Genomic DNA, 25,070 nt, shown 5'->3' on the forward strand with positions numbered 1-25,070 from the left:
AGATCCTCAGAGGATTTGCAAAAAGCATGTAATTTGGACGTGCATATTCCCTTTGCATGGGCAATCTCAATCTATTTTACTACCGAATTTGGCAAAACTATCTATTGCAATATATATACAAATATATTTATATTCAGCATGTGTGTGTGTGTGTGTGTGTACAGTCAAACCTGTCTATATCGGCCATCCAAGGGAAACAAGAAAAGTGGCCGCTATAGACAGGTTGGTGGCCATTTTGAATTTCAACACTTGCACTTTATAATAGCAGAAAAATTAATACCGCATGTTATTCTTTAAAAAAAAACAACCAGCAAAAAGGTTTGCATGCGTGTGGCTACCAGCTCGGATTTTTGTTGTACAATTCACTTCATTTTATTATTTCTTTTTCTTTGCCTGCTTCTGTTCTTTTCATTCTAAAAACAACATTTCAGGCCTGAGGAACTGCTCTGTTTCATACCGGTTTGCATGAATGGGGTTCACGAGTGCTGAGTTCGATGGAGATTGATAATGAGTGAAGCTTTCGTATACAACAAACAATACCCAGACAAGTACCGTATTGTCCTTATTCAAAGGAACTTAAACGCTAATTACTCAGCATTTTAGTAAAATTCTAAGATGTTATTAGGAGTTGTCTTTGCCCTTGTAGCATCTATTGAGGGCGGCATTACTGAAGCCTAGATCAAATCTAGTCAAGTTAGTGGTAAGACGGCTTTTCGTGGCAAAGAGCTTCATTAATTTTGTCAATCGTGTCTGTATGATTGTGACTGAGCTAGGACTCAGTAGAATTCACACAATGAACATAAAAGACATCGTATTCATGGCTTTCTCAAAAACTGAACGGTTCAGTTAAATTTTTGTGGCCGCTATACGCAGGTAGATATTCACCACGGGATACAAAATGAGTGACCGCTGGCCGCATTAGGCAGATGGCCGCTATATAAAGGGTCCATAATACAGGAATCTCGTCCGGGGGATTTTTCAGTGGCCGCTATAAGCAGGTGGCCGCTATATAGAGGTGGCCGCTAAGACAGGTTTGACTGTATATATATATATATATATATATAGAGAGAGAGAGAGAGAGAGAGAGAGAGAGAGAGAGAGCATACCAACATACAAACATACATTCATGCATTCATCTCTCACCTTGATAGACTTGCTGAGCTGTGTTGGGTATTTCTCTTCCTCCTCATCCCTGACAGCTGCCTTACCCCTGAACAGATCAATGGTCACACCTGGAGGCAACAAGCCCTGGTGCTGCTGCCATTTCAGGGCTTGTCCCAGCAGGGCCAGGAGACGGGATGGGGGTACTACACTGACCTCCCCTGACAGGGCCTGGGCGATAGCAGCCCTGCGCCGCTCTTTGCTGCTCCCATCGGGATATGCCTAGAAAAATTATATGCATGGCATATGCAAGGCGGTTACAGGATTTTTATGATAACAGACACTGAAGACATTGTAATGAGAACAAGAGACCTGGGGGTCTCGCACTCACTCGAGTATCGCAAGTTCACCTTTCACGCAGTCACTACAGTGTAACTCTAAATTACACACAGCTCTACTAAAATTTGACGAGGCATTCTCAAGTAGAATATGAAAATATACAATTAAGGCACAAATTTGGACCCCCCCCCCCAACCTCATAGTATCAATTTTAGCTCTATCACTTCTTGTTCTAGAGAAGTCCAGATTTTAAAGATTCCTGAATTTGAGGGGGGGGGATGGGGACCCCTGGGTGGGGCATGGTGCTCATTTTAAGAAATTGAGACCCCAACCCCCTAGGGATGCTACCTGCCAAGTTTGGTGAAAATCCGTCAAGTTTTCAAGAAGAAGATGAAAAGGTACAATTTAGGCCCCAATTTGGAACTCCCAACCCCTCCCCCTGCCCCAAAGGGGGGCACCCCTGGATCTGCTATGAACAAACTTGAAACAACAGTCCCACTAACTCATGTACTATGTACTAACTCATAGTATTAACTTAGTTCTATCACTTCTGATTCTAGTGAAGATTTTTAAAGATTCCTTAATTTTGGGAGGTTTGGGCCCCTTGGGGGCCCTCCAGGTGGGACAAGGTGCCCATTTGAACAAATTAAGATCCTATCCCCCTAAGGATGCTACCTGCCAAGTTTGGTGAAAATCGGTCATGGGGTTCTCAAGAAGATGAAAATGTACAATTTAGGCCCCATTAGGACCCCTCCCCATCCCCCTTCCCTACGTCCCAAGGGGGGCACCCATGAGTCCGCCATGAACAAACTCGAAACTACAGTCATCAATGCAAAACTCATAGTATTAACTTAGCTCTACCACTTCTGGTGCTAGAAAAGAAGATTTTTAAAGATTCCTTAATTTTGGGGGGTTTGGGCCCCCTGGGGGTCCCCTGGGTAGGCCATGGTGCCCATTTTAACAAATTGAGATCCCAACCCCCTAGGGATGCTACCTACCAAGTTTGGTGAAAATCCATCATGAGGTTTTCAAGAAGAAGATGAAAATGTACAATTTAGGCCTTATTTGGACCTCCCCACCCCCCCCCCCCCCCCCCCCCCTCCCAGGAGGGCATCCCTGGATCAGCCATGAACAAACTTGGAACTACAGTCATTAATGTACTGACTCATAGTATTAACTTAGCTCTATCACTTCTGGTTCTAGAGAAGAAGATTTTGAAAGATTCCTTAATTTTGGGGGGTTTGAGCCCCCATGGGGGCCCCTGGGTGGAGCAGGGTGCCTATTTTAATAATTGAGATCCTAACCCCCTAGGGATGCTACCTGCCAAGTTTGGTGAAAATCGGTCTTAGGGTTTTCAAGAAGAAGATGAAAATGTAAAAAGTTTACGCACGACAGACGACGGACGACGGACGCCGGACGAAGAACGATCGCAATAGCTCACTTGAGCCTTCGGCTCAGGTGAGCTAAAAATGGCTTAATATACAGAAATTAGGTAAATTGTACCTGTTTGGAAAGCATACGCCTGTAGGAATACAAATAATGATATTTTAGATCATGAAAGCTTCACTAAAAAGACTGAGACAGTGTTTTGACACCCCTTACTAAATACCAGAACCCGACCTGATAGTAAAGATTGTGGGACCACATTGATGACATCAGGCTGTAAGCTCGTTGTTCAGCTGCAGCACTGATATTAAAATTAATTCCATAGAGCAGGGACGTGTTGCAAGCAGTGATTTTGGAAGTTGGTAGAATATCTTCTTCACAGGAAAATGACATTTGTTCTTTCATAGCCACATTTGTCTGTCCACTGCAATTAATATTTGCTGGAAAAAAAAAAAGGATGGAGGAGTAGATTTTATACACATTTACAGGGATGTTGCAAGCAGTAATTTTGGAAGTTGGTAGAATATCTTCTCACAGATTCAGGAAAATTATTGTTCTGTCATTAGCATATTTGTCTGTTAACTGAAATTATTTTTCGCACCAAAAAATATAATTTCTTAGTGTTGTCCAGACATCTATTTCTGGTGGCCCTGCTCCATCTGGCTACCACTGATGTTGAGCCTTTTCTTACTATTTGCGCTGACATTGCTTTCAGATCCATGGATAGACATTACACCTAAAAAGAGGGTAAATTGTGTGGAATGAAAATTATGCAAGTGCAGTATCAATACAATAGTGAGAGCATGTGAAATACGGGTAGCCTCAGCATCATCAAAGCAACTGACTGTAAAATATGTGTAACATGCTAGAACACAACAAGCTTACCTCTCTTGGATCAAAGTAAGATCTAGCCAGCAGATTCTCAAGGTGGACATATCTGTCAGGTTGGTTCTGTTTCAGCATAATCATGGGGTCTGTCTGTCGAAGCAAGGATCTAGCAGCCCCTAGCTCACGCAGTTCAATCAATTCCAATACAATCTGCAGACAACAAAATCAAGATGCAATTAATATCCTTACCCTGCAAACAATATTGTAAGATACTATTCAAGTTATTGCAAATGAAACATACACATTATCAGCATTACACACTGCAAATATATACCTCTGAAATTTTCACAGGTACATATTTCTATTGAGATCTAAAGCTTAATACCCATTTCAAACCATACATACTATTTTGAAAACACCTCTAAGGATCTTCAGTTTCATAATATGACAGTATTCACTGTATAATCAGGAACATCAGTACAAAGATAAACCCCTCGGAGAGACATTTCTAGTGCACACTATTTTCAGTGGATAATTGGGTGCAGACCTAGGATAAATGAGACACTTTAAACAGGATATTCCAAATAAAAAAAAGACACCACACACCAAGACATTTCCAAGATTCCCTATTAGTTGTGGTTTATATATGCACATGGTATTTACAAAGCAATATTCAGACTAGTCAGTTTTGTGACCTCCATCCAGTAAAACCACTAAACTTACACCATTTTATGCTTCTTGAAGCTTCACTATGCACACGTGGTGAGCTAGCTCAATGAAAGTTAAATCGAACCTTGACAACATGCGTACACTGTCACAAATACACACATATGCTATATGCATTAATCTGCTAGAGCCCAGTAACATGTCATGAAAGCTACAATATGTACGATCAAAGGCAAGTCTATAGTACTCAGTACATCTTGACAATGTGTGACTACAGATTCACACTATTGGCAACAGATCAAAATGACTTGTTTGTCACAAATTTGTTCAGTCTTCACTTTCCTTGAACTAGATTTAATAGGATGAATGGCTATATTGTTTAAAGGGACTGTACAGTACTGGTTGAGGTGGGGATTCATGTTTTGAACATTCCTAAGAGAGATAATGAATAGCCTCTTATGAAATATGAAAGAGCATGTAATTTTAAGGATTCAACGTTTATTTGATGAAAATTGGTTTTCAAATGGCTGAGATATCCAAAAAAGTGCTAATAATAAAAGGCGACATGCCACAAATTTATTAGGATTTCTTTGTTTCACCTTGTTTTTGGATATCTTAGCCATTTCAAAACCGATTTTCATCGAATAAACTTTTGCTACCCCTTAGAACCGCATGCTCTTTGACATCTCAGAGTGGTTTCTGAATATCTCGCAAAACGTTAAAAGCTAAATCCTCACCTCGACCAGAACTGTACACACCCTTTAAAGAGAGCAAGTATTTAGGGAGCTTAGCTTTTGGCTAAAAACTTTTTCAGAGAATCTCTATTGGATAATTTCTTTATGTAAGGAGTTTCAACAAAATAGCATGCACATAATTTGCTTGTATAGCTCGCTCGACGTCCGCAGAACTGACGAGCTACAGGGATATTGGCAGTATCAACACCGTTCCTTGCCAGTGAAACACCCATTTTATGCTCGTAGAAAGCTCGCACATTTAAAATGCGTGTCCAGCGAATAGGCACTGATCCATTGGCAACCTACGTACTTTAAGCGGGTTAACTGCCATGACTTGTGGCAGCTCCCGGACTCCTACTGGTGTTCTGCGCAGACTTCTGCTGGCAATCCCCGCGACTCACCTGGAACTTGGCTGCCCATAAATCGGACTTGCGTGCGCACCTCCGCGCAGCGGCAGGCAACTAAGTGCTAGGAACTGTCAGGTGCGGGCCATCTGCAGGGACCTCCAGGTAGCAAAAATTGTCCACTGCAAGTCACAAGCAAGACTTGCCCGGAAAGCTGTGACAGGCCCATGAGCGTGCTCAAAACCTGTTCCAGGTGAGTCACGGGAATGGCCCACAGACGTTTACGCAAAATGCTAGTAGGCGGTCCATAGCGGCATTCGCAGTGCCCGTGTGTCTCCCATTATTAGAACGTAAGTAGAATGTAAATAGCATGCGTCCAGCAGGTAAGATCCACACGAAACTCGCACAAATCCTTGTCCACCCACAGAAAATTATCCTGCGTGGTGGAAAATCCCTACACGCAACAAGCCTGCGTAGCTTGCCCGGAAAGATGTGACAGGCTCGAACATATGTTTATCCTATAAATGTAAATACTTCATTTTTGTTACAAGTAGGCATTGTTTATGACAAACTAACAATGCAAATAACAGTATTATTCCCCATGTAATAAATTGTTCTTTTAATCATTTTTCTTAGCACTAGAATATCTTATTGATAACTATGTAGCAGTAACCGTGGTAACACATTACTGCACAGTCAAAAAAAAAAAAAAAAAAAACTAGAAATGTCGCTATGGCGACTGATGCCTCCGCCATAATGCATGATTCTCCCAATAGGTGTATAGTACAATGTCTTCACAATGTGTGATGACAGTTTCACATAACTGGCAAAATATCGAAATGACAGGTTTGTCAGAAATATCTTGAATGTTCACTTTCCATGATCTGGGTTTGCTCTAATTGTCTATTAAAGAGTGCAGGTACACATATTTGGGGAATTGAAAAATTTTACTTGACTTCTGACCGACCTTATTATAAGTTTATGCATTGAGTATGATTTCAAAGGTATGAAGAAAGAGTGTAATTACAGTACAAAATATGTCTTTTTTTTCATTTAAACCTGACCTTTGACCCTTAACCTTTGACCTTTGACCTTCTGGCTGGAAATTTCCAAGAGAATCTCAATTAAGTAATACATGTACATATATTGCATTTTAAAACTAATAATGCGATCATTGCATAAACTAGTGTATGAGGGAAATAGTAACATTTTGAGGAGTTGACCTTGACCTTTGACCCCCTGACTATTGACCCATGACCCCTAAATTCCCTAGATAATCCCTGCCAGTCAGTACATGCATATGTACCAAGTTCCATGAAGATACATTGAACCATTTGCGAGAAAAGTGATATTGCAACATTTTCACCTCACCTTTGACCTTTTGACCTTTGACCTTATGACATGAAACTCTCTCTGGAGAATCTTTATGCAGTAGTACATGTCTACACTAAGTTTCAAGAAAATAACTGCGGGCATTGCATAGATATGGGGGAAATAGCAACATTTTTAGCATTTGACCTTGACCTTTTGACCTTTGACCTCTTACCAATGTCACTATTAAAATCTACTTAACTAATTGTCCCATCATACATCATCCTTGGACCAAGTTTGGTGAAAGCTGCTTCATCCAGTTTTGAGTTATCACGTAAACAGATAAATTGTAGGATTTGATCTTGATCTTTGACCTTTGACCTCTGTCCGATTTCACTGAAAAACTAATCAAGTAATTGTCCTATCATACATCATCCTCCAACAAAGTTTGGTGAAATTTGCTCCATCCAGTCTTGAGTTATCACGTAAATGGATGCAATTTCATGATTTGACCTTGACCTTTGACCTTTAGCCGATTTCATCCAAAATCTAATCAAATCATTGCCCCATCATACTTCATACTTGGACCAAGTTTGGTAAAATTCCAGTAAATATTACTCAAGTTATCGCGTAAACGAAAGCGGACGGACATACGTACGGACGTACGTACACACGTACGGACGGACGGACGGACGGACGGACAACCCGAAAACATAATGCCTCCGGCACCACTTCGTGGCGGAGGCATAAAAATACTGTGCAACTGCCTGAACTTCTAGGGGCCAGACTCGTCTAGCATTCATGCTATTTTCTGGTTCCTTATTATCCTTGCTCTTTTTCATTTGACTGCATATTTGTAAACATGTACAAAGATTATGGCATTATATATATACTAGATAATAAATTCAAATTAATCAATTCATTAAATTCATTGGTTCAGAGATGAAGGTTTTTAAAGATTCCTTAATTTGGGGGTTTGGCAGGGGCACATGATGCCCATTTGAACAAACTGAGATCATATCCTATCCACCGAGGAATGCTACCTGCCAGGTTTGATAAAAATCAATCATGGGGTTTTCATCGAGAACATGAAAATGTACAAAGCTTGCGTACGACGGACGGTGGATGATGCATTGCACATGACACACAACGCATGATGAATGATAACAATAGCTCACTTGACAAGTTGGCTCAGGTGAGCTAAAAATTCATAACTTTCATGGGTGTATGCAAGGGGGGGTCGGGAGGGTCGTACGACCCCCCCAAATTTTCAAAAGGTCCACTTTTTGTAAAAGACATTTTTGTTTTTGGAGGGCTTTTTACCCCATATACAACAGGAAAAAAAAAGTGACCAAGTGGTGTTCCAGCAAATTGTCAAAAACCTCGTAAATTTCGTAACTTAATTTTAATGCCATACCTTATTTCTAAGCAGCACTGCCATGCCGAAAAAGTAACTTTTGTATGCACCAAATTTCCATTTTAAGATATAAAATTCAAAAACTCCCTACCGTGTGAGGGGGGACACCCCCCTCCCACACCCTCCCCCCGCTCGGTCGCTCCGCTCCCTCGCAAAAAAGGTCCAAAAATTTTGATTACGACCCCCCCAGAAAAAATCCTGGATACACCCCTGACTTTTGAATCAATTGCCCGATTTTCCCCAAACTTTACAGGTCTAATGTACAGTCAAACCTGTCTATAGCGGCTACCCAAGGGAGACGAGATAAGTGGCTGTTATAGACAGGTGGCTGCTACAAACAGGTTATCCAACTTTGTGTGCATAGCCTACATGTACATATGTGTACATTGCACATGTATGTGTGTACGTATGAACACGTGTGTTTCATGCATTGAACAATGTCGCTGATTATGAAATTGTTGCACAGTAGCATGTGTATAATTCTGAAGAAAGCTTAACATTAGTGCGTTGTTATGACTGAATGAGTGATGACTGAAGCGGTGGCGATCACTGAACGTTGCCTAGGAATACTGTAACTGGCACAGCTACAAAGCAGTAAAACACGCTGAATTATCTGCTCAGCTACGGCTCCATCGGGTCTTTGGCCACTATAGATAGGTTAAAATCTACCACGGGAAACAAAATTTGTGGCCACTGGCCGCATTAGACAGGTGGCCACTATACACAGGGTCTTTAACAGGGCTTTTCTCTCGGGGGGATTTTTCAGTGGCCGCTATAGACAGGTGGCTAATAAGGAAGGTTTGATTGTATTCTACAAATATCACTGCTTTCACTCAATCCACATTATTTTGGGGCTTTGAGGAACATACTGAAATGCAGATCTGCTAGTGGGGCTAGGTCTTCAGAAAAGAAGTCAGCACACACACACACACACACACACACAAGTGCATGCATAAACTAATAAACAACAGAGGGAAATGAAAGGGAGAAAAAGGAGCAAGAGAAGAGAACATACAAAGTATTGACTCTAACTCAAGACAGCTATCAACTATCTTTGAAAACATTTTGCTTGTGATAACTGGAAAATGTGAATTTAAGTTGCATGTTCTTTATGTAATACATGTGACTGGCCGTAGTTCAGCTATGGTACACACGACATTTGCACATCATCTCATGAGAATTATGCCAGGCCTGATTATACACAAGCTGTGCAAGAATAGATTTGAGACGAATTATGAATCGAAGAACTGGAATTTAACTTACGTTTTTGGCAACGTTTCGCTGATTAATCACAATCAGCTTCATCTGGCATCCTTCCAGAAGGCTGGTCGTTATATACATGAAGCTGTGTAGGAACGTCACGCAAGGGTGCACTACCCGTGCGTGACAGACGACTTGGAATCTCACGGACAGCTTCATGTATATAACGACCAGCCTTCTTCTGGAAGGATGCCAGATGAAGCTGATTGTGATTAATCAGCGAAACGTTGCCAAAAACGTAAGTTAAATTCCAGTTCTTCGATTCATAATTCGTCTCAAATCTACATCGACTGGATGAATAACTTTCATCAACATGTGCAAGAATAGTTTTCAGTTCCACATTCAGAATGAAATCTAAGACTTTTCTGAATGTTGGACTTTGCATTTTTTTTTCCACAGTTGTGTCCTTTGCAAATCATTCATGTGCCTCATAAAAACAACCCTTTAAGGATCATGTGACTTTTGCTTTTTTTTTTTTCATATACCAGGCTACTTACTTGTATTCCTTCTAAGGTAAAATGTACACTTAGGTCTACAAGAAGTAAAAATTTGAGGTCTCTACTCTTAGTGTCTTCAATGGTACCTGCATTACAGATACACAAATTGTATGTCTGTGCTTACATTTCATATCTTTTATCAATGTCATACAGCATAATTTTCTTACTTTTTAGGTGATACACTAACAGCGTATCACTTATTGTGTTTGTACGGAATCTTCCTTTTCTTTCTGATGAATTTTGTGAATAAAATATCTCAACAATGACATGACCAGTTAACATGAAATTTTCAGTCAATATATCTCATATCAATATCTAATGACATGAAACTTTTCAAGATGATAACATATCCCTATGACGTCATCTGGGTGCCATTTTGCGATTTACAGATAATGTCAGATGATCGATCATATCTTCATAACTCCATGTGAATGTCATTTTCTTGTCATTTTCGGTAAACATAAAGTTCAAGTCACGTCTTGCACTATGGTTATCACACAGGTCATGACGCGCGCGTACATGTGTGTCAAAATTTCAAAATGCTCAAAACGACTTCCCGACTGGTTTTCTATACGTTTCAGACAATTCTAAGTGTTTGAAAAAATTCCATGTGTGCGCGTCCATCCATGCATTTTCGCGCGCACAGCGAGTAGGCAACATGAAAATGCACTTTTTCCAATTGATTTTGATTCCTGATACATCCAGTGACAATATCCATTGATTTTCGATTGATTTTCACCTATAACAAAGCAATGCGTTTGTGTAAAAGTTAAAATTCTGCGTGCACGTCTATGTGCAAATATCGTGAAAAAAACATTTCCCCATAGCTCCTAAGAATGAGTGGGGACTCCCTCTTTTTATTACATACAATGTATATTCCAAAAGGATATGAGTTGAAAATAACTTTTCAAGTATCAATACTTCGATTTAATTCTGACGTTATCATATCGCTATCTGAAATAAAAAAAGTGGAATTTAATTTTTCGACGTACTGCTTCTGACATTCATTTGCACGTATCTTGGTAATTTTTGCTTAATATTATCCCCAATTCAGATATGATGTACTTGGACAATTGTCTTTCAAGTCAATGTCATTGTTTTGCAATTTGATGATGTCATCATATTGAAAATTGTGATTAAATGCAAAGAATCAAAATCAACCAAGTTTCATGTTATGTCTATGGCAGGTGATTTTTTTCCCCCAACCATGCAATGACTTGACAACGTTCTGGAAACTGTATCTCAGTTGATTCTGCTCTATTTCCTCTGAAAATTAGGATATAGCTGAGACAACAAATCTTCATAATTAGGTATTAAAATTTTGATCAGACACCCTTATCACTGTAAAAATTTCAATATCGAAGTAAATTTGTGAATGGAATCACAACGAAGAATTTTTGTATTCTTCTGTACTATGTTAGCGTAAATTTCACAGCTTGGGATTGGTAGAGCCATTTGGTTCAATCGGTTTGAGAGTGCGGAATGCCTATGATACTGTACGAGAGGCCCCAAGTTTTAATCCAGCAGGATGCTGTTTTTCCTTTTTTGGCTTTTTCTTTTTTTTTTTTCTTTTTTTCTTTTTTTGCAGTTGAGCTTCACTCCAATGTCATTTATTTTGAAATAATTTCATTAAGTATACACACGAAATTTCCCTTTATGTATCAGAGGTTGGAGTTGCTTCCATATTGCTGTTAAATTTTGTAAGCTGGTAGAGTTTGACCAACTTATTATATTTTAAGGTCAAGATGATCCTTAAAACATTTAGAATTTTTTTAAATTGTGTTCGTGTCAAGGGCAACTTCTAAGGCATGGGAAAATTAAGGAACAGAACTTATTTGATTCAATATATTTTATATATTTAGTGGCATTTCATCTTGTATGCTACCTTTTATTTTAGACTTTTACTTACTTATTTTTCTAAAGAAATATTGAGCTCACAATGCTGTGTTAAAAGCTCACTGGATTTTTTTCAGCATATTACAATTCAACCTGCTAAACATCGATAGTCAAACAGTGCTGAGGTAAACTTTCGATAGTTGAGTGATGGATGTCTTGTCAGTAATTCACATCCAAACGCACGCACAGGCAGTTTGTCTTTGTTATGTATATAAGGTACTGTAATAATGAAAATAAAGTAATCGTTTGTCACACGAAGCAAGGTAAACACAAGGTATGCGTACAACGTTTCGGCCGCGAATTCTGCTGGCCTTCGTCTGGCAAAGTAGACCGAGCGCTGCAGTGCATGCCTATTTATATGGCTGGTGGAAGGGAGCATTGTGCTCAAGGGCACGCCATTGTTCCGCTTCGCTGGAGCGTAAAGTGCGCTATTATCGGACGATGCGATAACGGTCAGCCAAACAAGATGCTTCCCGCCGCCGGTGCCCTTTTGTCACGTGTTAAGTGTGGCGGGAATTACCAATTGTGGACATCTTAGCTAGGAAACAAGGCGGAGTAAACAACAGCGTACGATGCGGTGATGCGTAAGCACTGAACTCAGCCTGTACGGGGGCTGAGCGGGCTGCCATGCCGTCCCTGTCGGCTGCGGAGGGGGAGAGCATGGTGGCGGATGATAGGTTAACCATTCATCTGCTGTCCTTGTTTATGTTGTTAGGGTGAAAGCGGATCTGAATAGCTTCTTTAACGCGCCGCGCGTACCAGTGTTTGTCTTGTGCTATGCACCTGACCTCTTCCCAATTCCACCAGCCATATAAATAGGCATGCACTGCAGCGCTCGGTCTACTTTGCCAGACGAAGGCCAGCAGAATTCGCGGCCGAAACGTCGTACGCATACCTTGTGTTTACCTCGCTTCGTGTGACAAATGATTGCTTTATTTTCTTTCAGATTCTACGATGATGACCATCTTCCATACTATTTACTGTAATAATGTTCTGCAACTGTTGTCAAATGACCCTGAAAATGATATTGAAACACATACACATACACATACAAACACATACTTAATAATAATAAATCATTTATTAAGCACAGAAACTATGTCTATATATTCTACTGCGCTTCAAGAGCTCTTAAATTCCTATTTTGCACAATGCTGCATGGGAAGTACATAAAGAAATAGGCCCATGCTAAAACAAAAAAGTTTTCACTTTTGATTTAAAACTGTCTAAAGTCTGATATTTCCGAATGTCTAATGGTAATCTATTCCACAACCTAGGGGCTGTACAAGAAAATGATCAGTCACCTAAGGTAACTTTTGTTTTGATTTGGGGTATCTGCAATATCAATCTATCATTTGTACTGCGGAGATTATGGCCATGAGTCTGAGATTAAAAGTTCAATAATTCACTGATATAACTAGGGGCCTGACCATTCAGAGCTTTATAAACCAGCATCAATATCTTGAAATCAATTCTTTGGTGAATGGGCAGCCAGTGCAATCCCTTTAAAAGAGGTGTAACATGAGCAAATCATACTTGTAGATCTTGTGTGCAAATTTCATAAGAAATTTAATCTGTGAAGAAAATAAGGGAAGGGGGAAAAACTGATTCCATTTGTAGTTAATGAAAGTTACGGTTTTATTGCATCTTGTATGTTAGTTGTGTCTCTGACATTAACTTGATGATTTTTATATTTGAAATTGTCTGTGTGTACAAAAAGTCTATGCTGAAATACTGTTGTGACATGTGGCAATACGTGCATATGGAATTTCATATCATTTTAGCTCTAGAAAGTTTAATACATTTGCTTCATTTGTCACATGCAAGGTTATAAATTGCTCTTATGCAGTTTTCCTCTTGCCACCTTCCATTTTCTCTTCCCTTTTCTCTACGTTAGTTCTTGTTATACTGTAACAGGATAGGGTGGTACAATGTGTACATTTACATGACCCAACTTGAGTAGGAATTGGAACTGAATCAATTAACTCTAAGCCAGGTGTATAGCGTCCTGCACGTCTCTTTAAATTTTATTATTCTTCGACCCAATAATGTAGATACACTGGAAAGGTGGGCTTTATTGGCAAAGAGGTATTTCGTGCCACACCCTGCTGAGTGTAGTGTGTACGAAGGGGTTCTGTGTCGTTCTGCCTTGGAAAAGGCCAAGCTTTTATTTTTGTCATGGTTGTTTTACTAGTAGCCATGGATGATGTGTATTGTTGGCATCTGGGGCAGTATAGAACAGTATCATGCTGAAATCACCCCGAGTTACATGGTAAGCGTTCAATTTTATATATCTTTCTTCTTTAAAGTCAATCTCGAGTGAATGAATTACACAATAAACAAGGAAAAGTAGAAATTACGCGGTGCGTAATATATGTCCCCGCCGGAAGTAGCATTTTGTAACAAAATGTGCAATATAGGTAAACAATCAAGGTCAAAGGTCAAAGAAGTCAAAGGTCAAAATTCTGTGTAGAAGTTTTGAAGCCCTCACCTAGTGCCATCACATAAAGCAAATGGAATCGAAATTGGGTTAGAAATGGCGAAGGAGTAGCATTTTGTAGCCAATGTACAATATAGGTCAAAAATCAAGGTCAAAGGTCAAAGAAGACAAAGGTCAAAATTCTGTGTAGAAGTTCTGAAGCCCTCACCTAGTGCTATCACATACAGCAAACGGAATCGAAATCGGGTTAGAAATGGCGAAGGAGTAGCATTTTGTGGCAAAAAGCACAATATAGGTCAAAAATCAAGGTCAAAGGTCAAAGAAGTCAAAGGTCAAAATTCTGTGTAGAAGTTCTGAAGCCCTCAACTAGTGCCATCATATAAAGCAAACGGAATCGAAATCGGGTTAGAAATGGCGAAGGAGTAGCATTTTGTAGCAAAATGTACAATATAGGTCAAAAATCAAGGTCAAAGGTCAAAGAAGTCAAAGGTCAAAATTCTGTGTAAAAGTTTTGAAGCCCTAACCTAGTGCCATCACATAAAGCAAACGGAATCGAAATCGGGTTAGAAATGGCGAAGGAGTAGCATTTTGCAGCAAAATGTACAATATAGGTCAAAGGTCAAGGTCAAAGGTCACAACTGAAATTCTGTGTAGAAGTTTTAAAGCTCCCATGTAGTGCTATCATATAAAGCAAACAGAATCAAAATTGGCTCGTAAATGACAGAGAAGTAGCAAATTGAACATTTTGATCACACACGGACGCACACACGGACGGACGCACGGACGGACACACGGACGGATGCACGGACAGACGGACGGACGCACGGACGGACGCACAGACACACACACGTACGGAGCCCGTTTCATAGTCCCCTGCTTGAACTCGTTCGGCGGGGACAATTATGTTTTGACACGTTTCACTGGAAGCTTATAAAGAGAAGTTAATGCATGATGCACTCACTGGTGCATGAGTGCTACCATTAGGCGCGTCTTCATCAGCCCGAAATTTCAAAATAGCGCGCTATTTTGTGGCAACGAAACTAGCCCGATGTCAAAACAGCGCGCTATTTGTGTGGTGAAGACGCAAATAACGCGCTATTTGGTTGAGAAAATATCCCAAGAAATCTTGGGCTAGTTCGTGAATGAGCATGCTAATTTGTGAACTAGCGCACTATTTTGGGTGCGTCTCCATCAGCCCGAAATTTTCTTGATCCCTCCACAATTCCGGTTAGCCAGCTGGCTGTGGGGAATTATTGGAAGGAAAGCATACTAGTAAGTTAGTGACTGTGTATGTACACACACGGTGTATTCAAGGATCACACACGAGCGTGCATACTAGGCCAACTCTTGTTGACATCTTTTTAGATCCCTGTACCGTGCATGCTGGCTGTTTCATCGTTGTTTGTACAGATACCTCGGATACCTCGAAGTAGTCAGGACTGAAGAAAATGGTTCGAGGTACGCGAACTTCGAGGTACGCGTACGTCGAATTTTCTTCGACTTATGCAACGTTTATAGATGTTCAACATGGTATCTGTTACGGTGCCTACCGATGGTTTGCATGCTTGTCAATTGGATTTGAATCGACTTTAATATGAACGAATTGAATGAAAATCGTTGTTCTTCTTCGAACACTGTTTTCTGGTGGACAATTAAATCACTTATCACCAGTAACCACAAAAACAACTAGAAATGTTGCTATGGCGACTGGTATGCCTCCGCCATAATGCATGATTCTCCTAATAGGTCTATAGTATATGTGGACAATGTGTGATTATATTTTCACAAAACTGGCAAAATATTAAAATGACAAGTTTGTCACAAATGTGTTGAGTGTTCACCTTCCTTGACCTAGCTTTAATTGGATGAATAGGAGAGCATGTATTTGGGGATTTAAGGACTTTAACTTGACTTTGACCCATTCATATGTTTAATACATTGAATAATTTTCAAGGTATGGAGAAAAAGTGCAATTTCTGTATTGAATAGTAAATTGTTACCATTTTCATCTGGCCTTTGACCCTAAAATCATAAGATAATCACTGTCAGGCAGAACATGCATAAATATGAAGTAAGTTACAAGATAACTTGAGCTACTTCCGAGATATGGAGGAAAAAGTTAGTTCAGCACTTTCACTTGATCTTTGACCTTTTGACCTATGAGGCAAAAAAAAAGAAACTTTCCAGAGAATCTCTATTAGGTTATACATGCATACACCAAGTGTAAAAGAAAAATAATCCTGTTGGCATTGCATAAATATAAGGGAAATAGTAAAATTTTGAAGTATTGCCCTTGACCTTTGACCCCTAACCTTTGACCCCATGAACCCTAAATTCTCTAGATAATCACTACCAGTCAGTACATGTATATATATATATATACTATGTTCCATGAAAATACCTTAACCCTAATCAGGCTGGGGGGGGGGGGGCGGAATCCGCCCCCCCTCGACGTTTCGCGCAATATCTTCGCAACGCGATAAGCTCCCACCGCGATGTTTCATGACTTTTTTCTTTCAAGTATCGCGCAACTTTTGAGACCCAAATTGTTGCGCCCGCGCGTACCGTTTTGACGCGACGCCCGTTCGAAAAAAATTTGTCAACCCCAAAATTGCTCCAAAACGTGATTTTGTGTACAAATCCAATGCAAATTGTGTTTTTTCAATTAATTCACATAAAAATTCATATCTTCACTTAGAATGGCCGAAATTAATTCATTTTAGCATAATAATGCTTTGAAAAATGTCTCTGACAAATTTTGGCCAAAAAACAAACAAAAACAAAAGGTCAAAAAACGAGGAAATACATAAGAAATTCAAAAAACAATAAAATACATAAGAAATTAATTTTGATAGATTTTTTTTTGTCCTATGTCTCAGAAGAATGATATAAGAAACATTTTTAAAAAGAAATTAGCTTTATAATTGGAGCATTAATAAGTGATTTAGAGCCCAAAACTGATTTTATGCATAAATTACAATAATTAATTAATATAAAATATAAGAAAAATTTTTCGGAGAAAGCAACCATACATTTTGATAGAATACGTCGCGTGCGTCGCGTGTGCCGATTTTCAACACGATCGCGCGTTCCATAGGCAAGATCTGAAGGGGGGCGGAATCCGCCCCCCCCGATATGGCATAGCCAAAAAAGCCCAGCCTGATTAGGGTTAAACAATTTCCAAGGTACAGAGAAAAAAGTGAAGTTTCAATACTTTTACTTGACCTTTGACCTTTGACCTCATGACCCCAAACTTTCACCAGAGAATCTTAATTGGGTAATACATGTATACACTAAGTTTAAAGAAAATATCTTCAAGCATTGCATAGATATGGTGGAAATAATGAAATTTTACATATTTGAATTTGACCTTTTCACCTTTGATCTCGAGCTTGTGCACCCAAAAGTTGACAGGCACAAATTCACCCCCTAATACACATACATGCCAAGTTTCATTAGGATAACTCAAAAGGTTTTTTAGTTATGCTGTCCACAAAAATTCATTACCGACGGACGGAAGGACGGACAACCCGAAAACATAATGCCTCCGGCACCACTTCGTGGCGGAGGCATAAAAAGAAAATACTGGTACGTAATCGAGTGCAAGATGGGGTAGCAGAACATGCGTGCTAAATGTACATTGCGTGTGGATGACCGTGGTGTGTCTACAATACTGAGTATGCATTTGCGCAATACTCGTACACGTCATGTGGAGAAACCCATCAAAACACAAACTAAATTTACCAAGCACACAGTTTAACAAGAATCACAAGAATCACATTCTTAGCTTTGCAAATTATTAATATTTTGCACAACTATGGGTGAACATGCAGCGCACCAAGAACATCTAGAGCTACAGGGAGCGACGGCAATGTCGCACCGCTACACCGCTCTTCCGTGTGTCTACCAGCAGCACTCACAGTCAGCCCATTGATACCATTAATAATTTCCAAATGTACAATGTAAAAGCAACAATCTGTTATTATTTTAGCATCGTACATAGCAGAATATTACCGTTATTCATATCCAAATTTAAAACCAAACATCCGACATTTATTTTACTATCATACGGAGCCGAATGTTACTGGTGTCCACTTCCAAAAGTGAAATGAATCATCTGACAATTATTTTAGCATCGTTCGGAGCCGAATGTTACTGTTTTTCATTTTTGAACGTCAAGGCAGACATCAGACATTTATATTACCATCAAACGCAGCTGAATATTACTGTTATTCATTTCGAAATGTATGGCAAATATCCGACATTCTTTTTAGCATCATATGGAGCAGAATGTTACTGCTCTGTACTTCCAAACATAAAAGCAATCATGTGACATTTATTTTAGCATCTTCCGGAGCCGAATGTTATTGCTTTTTTACTTTCGAAAGTAACAGCAAACATCCGACATTTATTCAATCATTGTACGGAGTTGAATATTATTGTTATTCATCTCCGAACATCAAAGGGATTATTCGACATTTATTTTAGCATCTTCCGGAGCTGAATGTTATTGCTATTACTTTCGAACGTAAAGGCAAACATCCGGCATTTATTTTATCATCGTACGGAGTTGAACATCATTATTATTCATTTCCGAACGTCAAAGCAAACATTCGACATTTATTTTAGCATCTTCCGGAGCTGAACGTTATTGCTATTTACTTTCGAATATAAAAGTAAACATCAGACATTTATTTTATCATCATACGGAGTTGAATTTTACTATTATTCATTTCTGAATGTCTAAGGGATCATTCGACATTACACTTATTCTAGCATCTTCCGGAGGCGAATGTTATTGCTATTTACTTTCGAACGTAAAAGCAAACATCCAACATTTATTTAATCATCATACGGAGTTGAATATTATTGTTATTCATTTTCAAACGTCTTAGGGATCATGCGACATTTATTTTCGCATCTTCCGGAGCCGAATGTTATTGCTATTTATTTTCGTCGTATATCATCGTATACGGAGTTGAATATTATTATTGTTCATTTCCGAATGTCAAAGCAAACATTCGACATTTATTTCAGCATCTTCCGGAGCCGAATGTTATCCTTATTCATTTCCGAACGCAAAATCAAATACCTGACATTAATTTAAAGCCCAAACAAAGTTCTGGTACGCCTGCAAAAGTTGTCAAATTTCGCTCCCAAATGTGAACGTATGCTTAGGAAATGTGCAGGATAACGATGTTATTACAAGATATTCGATGGGTAACGACGAAAATGCGAAATATTAAGCAAAAAGGTTCAGTCTCAGAACTTACCCGAACGGGGTCAGGCTAAACTCGGACTTGGGGATAACTCGGCTTCGCTTTGACGGCGGGATGAGTTGTAATGGTTGTCCCTCTGATTGTACAGTGTTGTCCTATGAGCGGCCTGTATAAACTAGCGCTTCGTGTTCTGGCTACTCGCAGTAATGGTCCGAGTTGCTACAACGCGCGCATCAAAAAACCTCTTTTGCGCGCATGCAAAATCAGTGTGCGCCTATCAAGCTTGATAAACAACAACAAAAACTCCAAAGACTGCGCGTCTCAGCAACTGAGGACCGCGCGCTGTCATTTTTGTTTTGTTTTGTACAGGATTACGTTAGCACGCACTTTCCTGTCCCATCCATTCAGTTAGGCCTCATTTGGTATTATGCAGTGGCCAGTAGAATGTGGCGATCACTTACTGCGTGTGAATTGTCTGAAGTAGGGTCGAATTTTTCCCGAGACCGAGTTAGTCTGGAGCCTTCTGGAATAAACGTTGGTTTTCCTACTATTATTATTTTTCTCAAAATACTCCAAACCGACTCATCATTCCGGCAAACCGCGTCAGCCAGGTAAGTTTCTTAGTGGACTCTTTCGATATATTGCAAGCAAAAATGAAATGGTGCTAGACGGGTTCTCAAGCACTTACCGAAACTTAGTTTTCACTTTAAGCACCCTACGGAGCTGAATCTTACCGTTACTCATTTCCAAAAGTACATTATAAGCAAACATCCGACATTTATTTTAGTATCATACTGAGTCGAATGTCACTGTTATTCATTTCCAAAATTAAAAGCAAACATCTGACATTTATTTTAGCATCTTGCGGAGCCGATTGTTACGCTGTTCATCTCCAAAAGTAAAGCCAAACATCCGACTTTTTTTTTTTTTTGTGGCCCAACGTGCATTGGTGGCCCCGGGCCACCAGGCCACCGTTAGTGTCGAGCCCTGAATAAGTGCAAGGACGGGCTACTTGGTTGCCAAAAAAACAGTAGTGTGTAATATTGCAAGATCAGATTCGGGCTACGAAAATCTGAGAATTGTACAGCATATAATTCCATAACATCTAAATTTATCAGAATAAACTTGTTCAATCACATCTATACTATTCTTTATTATGCTAGGCCTATACTTCCAGATCATATATCACACTGCATGTATTTTCATAATCGCATTGCTGAAAAAAAAAAGTTTTCAGCGCTTGCGTTCTCGGGGGAGAGTTAATGAAATAAACTTTGTGAAAGGAAAAAAGTTAAAAAAAAACTAGCAGGAGATTGATGTTTGGACAGTGGACCGTGATTAATGCCAAAGATATAACTGTCAACACCTAAGCAGGTGCGCCACAACGGTTAAGAAATCTTCGCGCAAGGCACGACTATCACGATCACAAATCAGAACACAGTGGTTAAAGAAAAGAAGATGATAGGGCAGAGCGTAGCGTTATCGTAAGCACTCCATTGACACGGGTGCTATATGCATACCGTGTACGTGTGTAGGTAGGTGTTGGGGATTTTTCTTGTCAGCTGTGTACCGGGTATTTCTTTGGGGGCACGATCGTTCTGGTTTCAGAACGTTACAATCGAGTGTGAAAAGATTTGTGACATGTCTTCGCTGTCCACGCGCACTTAATCGGAAATGCTGAGTGATGCAGAGACTCCAACTCTCCCGTTTTCGACGGGAGATCTCCCGCCGAAAGCCCATTTTTGCATAATCTCCTGTTCTCCTGCTAGAGATTTGATTTCTCCCGACCTGGCTCTGTGTCTCCCGATGGAAAGGATTTCTTACTTATTGCTATCGTATGTTGAAAAAATAAGCCTTACATAGCACCAGAGAACATCTAGAACCCTAGGAACTTCGCATTTTGCACACATTAACTTGGAGTTTCCCGTTTGCTAGGGGTTTCGGGCGGGAGAAGCTCCAGATCAGAAGGTGCTTGGGGTTGGAGTCTCTGGTGATGTTTGCAATTTCGATTCGCGCAACATGCTAGGAAAAACAATAAGTTAATTAAGATCGGGACATTAGATTTCATTTCGAGTTAACCGAACTTCGAGTTAGTTTTTTCGAGCTATGCAAGTTTTAATGCACGTAAACTCCATAGGAACAATCGGGACTTTCATTTTGTCCCCGAGGTAAGTGATATTCAACTAATCCGACGTCGAGGTAAGCGAGGTTGACTGTACTTCTTCTTCTGGTCCACTCTACCTAAGCTGAAGATTCTTGCAGATTGTGTGTATTTACGAAGCGTTTAAACTCTGCAAATCGTTAATTTCATAAGATGTCTCACTGGACAGAAGAAAGAGTAGCGTTATTGATATCCCTTTGGAGAGAATATGTTGTACTGCTCACCTTCCTGGTTGTAGTATCATACATACGGTGATATAGGAGATTTTGCACAAGGAAATCCACTTTCGAACTGCGAGCGAAGCAGAGTAATGATGCAAAGTGTACATGCGTCAAATTTCAGGCTAATTCCCAAGCGGGCTGTCCGAGCTGATGAAGATGCATATTCGCAGTATCGCGCTATTTTCCAAGACCACAAAATATCGCGCTAGTTTGAACTTCGGGCTGATGAAGACACCCCTATTGGTTTCAGAGGCAAAACTGAGGACATGCCTAAATGTAAGGGTATCATTGCTTTTGAATTAATGTAACAGTACTTAGTACTAGTTCACCACAGGATGCAGATGAAAAATACTTTTTCTTTTCCCTTTTTTTTTTTTTCATCTGAGGTAGCGCCACTTTCGTCCAGGTATAAATTACATTTTCATGTAAACGCACACAAATACAGTTTCCCTTTCTTTTGTATTGGAGGCAGCATTGCTTTGACTGCTGCAAAATTTTGCAATCTTGTAGCTGTAAGAGCTCTCCAAACTGATCATATTACATAATGATAACAAGATTAGACATAGCCATCTTATTTGTGAAAATGAGGGTCAAAGTTCATATTTGAAAAGGCCACTCTAAGAACACTTTTTTTGTCATGTTTGAATTTGTTCCTGTCGAAGACCTCTTGGTAAATACTTAGATACAATGTAGCTTGTAAAATTGACCTACTCACACACGCAGACACACTCACGGAATATTTTTTTTTTTGCATTACAGAAACAATTTGATTTGAATTATGTAAGTACAAAGAACTCGACTTCATATACGTATATATCTCAATATGACTTCAAATCGATTGCTTTATATTACATCCTCTTCTTTGTCGATCACAGGTGACTGATATTTGATGACCCCAGCGTATCATCTAACTCGTCTTCAAGTGACGAGTCTCATATCTTTTTCATTTGTGAATGCCAAGATGATAATTCAAGCCTCAGTCACAACCCACCGTGCATGTTTATGGTCTGTACATTTTTGGTGGAGACCACAGCATTCACGTTTTTTCTGGAAACGTGGGGAAGGAGTCGCAAGAGAAGGAAGTACGTCACTCGCACGGTTGCGCAAGGTGTAATACGTGCCACAAGCGGTCGTGTCCATCATATGCTGCGCACATGGTAAGCTAGTTGTTCATGCTTACAACGTGCTTACAACGCACTATTTGCATGTGACTGCCACATTGTCGTACCGACGACGTACTTACACATGCTGCTCACGTACGTTGTAAGTGCTTGCGAGTCTACTGTACAGTGTACACGCATCATCGGAACTGGGGGTGAATCAGCAGCCCGACCGCAACTCTAACACAGCGAAAGTTCTGCATGCACTAAAAGTGCTACGTCGGTTTATAGTGACCTCATCTACAGCCACTCTGTCTATTTTCCAATTGGTCTACTGGCAAATCGTCTATTACTGATTCGTCTAATACCCATTTGGTCTACAACTTGTTTTGTCTAGTACACATATTGTCTAACAGTCACTTTGCCCACTACCCGTACTGTCTAATACCCAACTTGTCTAAGGAGCATTTCGTCTACTGAGCAATTGATCTAATAGCCAAGTTGTCTATACTCACAATGTCTACTTGCCATGTCGTCTAATATCTATTTCGCCTACTACCACTTTGTCTACTCCCACCTCGTCTACATTCACTTTGTCTAGTTATCATATCGTCCAACCCTTAGTTCGTCTATACCCAACATGGTCTATACCCATCTGGTCTACACCCAACTGGTCTCCACCCAACTGGTCTACTCCCAACTGGTCTACACCCAACTGGTCTACTCCCAACTGGTCTACTCCCAACTCGTCCACTCCCATCTGGTCTACTCCCAACTCGTCTACTCCCTCTGGCTATTAGACAAAATGAGCTGTAGACTATTTCATTCATAGACCTAATGATTAAAGCCAAAACATAGTTCTAGTACGCCTGCAAAAGTTGTCAAATTTTGCTCCCAAATGTGAACGTATGCCTAGGAAATGTGCGGAATAACACTGTAATAACAAGATATTCGATGGGTAACGACGATAACGCGAAATATTAACCAAAAAAGGTTCAGTCTCAGAACTTACCCAAACAGGGTCAGGCTAAACTCAGACTCGGGGATAACTCGGCCTCGCTTTGATGGCGGGCTGAGTTGTATTGGTTGTCGCTCTGGATTGCACAGTGTTGTACTATGGGAGCGGCCTGTATAAAAAAGCACTTCGCGTTCTGGCTACTCGCAGTTGGACCCTAATGGTTCGAGTTGTTAAAACGCGCGCATCAAAAAACCTCTTTGGCGCGCATGCAAAATTAGTGTGCGCCTATCAAGCACCTCTAAAAACAATCAAAGACGCTTGATAAACAACAAAAAAAAACTTCAAAGACAGCGCGTCTCAGCAACTGAGGTGATGTGCTTATAGGCTTGAGGACCGCGCGCTGTCCATTTGTTTTGTACAGGATTAGCACGCACTTTCCTGTCTGTTCAGTTAGGCCTCGTTTGGTATTATACAGTAGAATATGGCGATCACAAACTGAGTGTAAATTGTCTGAAATAGGGTCGAGTTTTCCCTGAGACCGAGTTAGTCTGGATCCTTCTGGAATAAAAGTTGGTTTTCCGACTTTTATTATTCTTCTCAAAATACTCCAAAACGACTCATCATCCTGGCAAATTGCGTCAGCCAGGTAAGTTTCTTTGTAGACTCTTTCGATATATTGCAAGCAAACATGAAATGGTGCCAGACGGGTTCTCAACCCCTTACCAAAACTATGTTTTCACTTTAATAGACGAAATGGTCAATAGACATAATGGGTATTAGACGAAATGTGACTTAGACAAATTAGAGATTAGATTAAATGGTTAGTAGACGAAATGGCAATTAGACTAATTGGCATTCAGACAAAATGGTTGGTAGACGAGTTGGTAGTAGACGAAGCGAGTTTAGACGAGATGGCATTAGACTAGGTGAACAGTGGACAGTGTGGTTGTAGACAAGGTGCCAGTTTACCGCTACGTTGTGTCTGTGTCCTCCAAAATCCATACTGAGGCCCCACTGAGGCAGTACTTACTTTGTACGGATCCCCAAATTTCGCCCACGTTTTTGCAAGTTGACATCAAGCATTTGCAAGTACGGCAGGTTGTGACCAAGGCTTCACTGATATCAACAGAATCTTGATTTTCTGAGATGGAAAAGTTAATCAATTATTTTCCAATCTTGTATGTCTTCTTGT

The 25,070-nt window shown here is 40.0% G+C and overlaps 1 protein-coding gene across 1 annotated transcript in view; it reads right to left on the reverse strand.

The window, feature by feature from the left end:
• LOC139716305 (WD40 repeat-containing protein SMU1) overlaps positions 1–25,070 on the reverse strand; it is a 51,996-nt gene that overhangs the window by 21,213 nt on the left and 5,713 nt on the right. Inside the window, exons 3-4 of the mRNA XM_071627867.1 lie at positions 3,712–3,864; positions 1,144–1,383 (exon numbers count right to left, since the gene is read on the reverse strand). Of these exons, the coding sequence (XP_071483968.1) occupies positions 1,144–1,383; positions 3,712–3,864 (393 nt within the window). The remainder of the gene's footprint in view (positions 1–1,143; positions 1,384–3,711; positions 3,865–25,070) is intronic.

The sequence above is a fragment of the Diadema antillarum genome, unplaced genomic scaffold, assembly GCF_040938485.1.
Source record: "Diadema antillarum isolate AM-2024a unplaced genomic scaffold, OU_Dant_1.0 scf00000063, whole genome shotgun sequence".
Taxonomy (NCBI): domain Eukaryota; kingdom Metazoa; phylum Echinodermata; class Echinoidea; order Diadematoida; family Diadematidae; genus Diadema; species Diadema antillarum.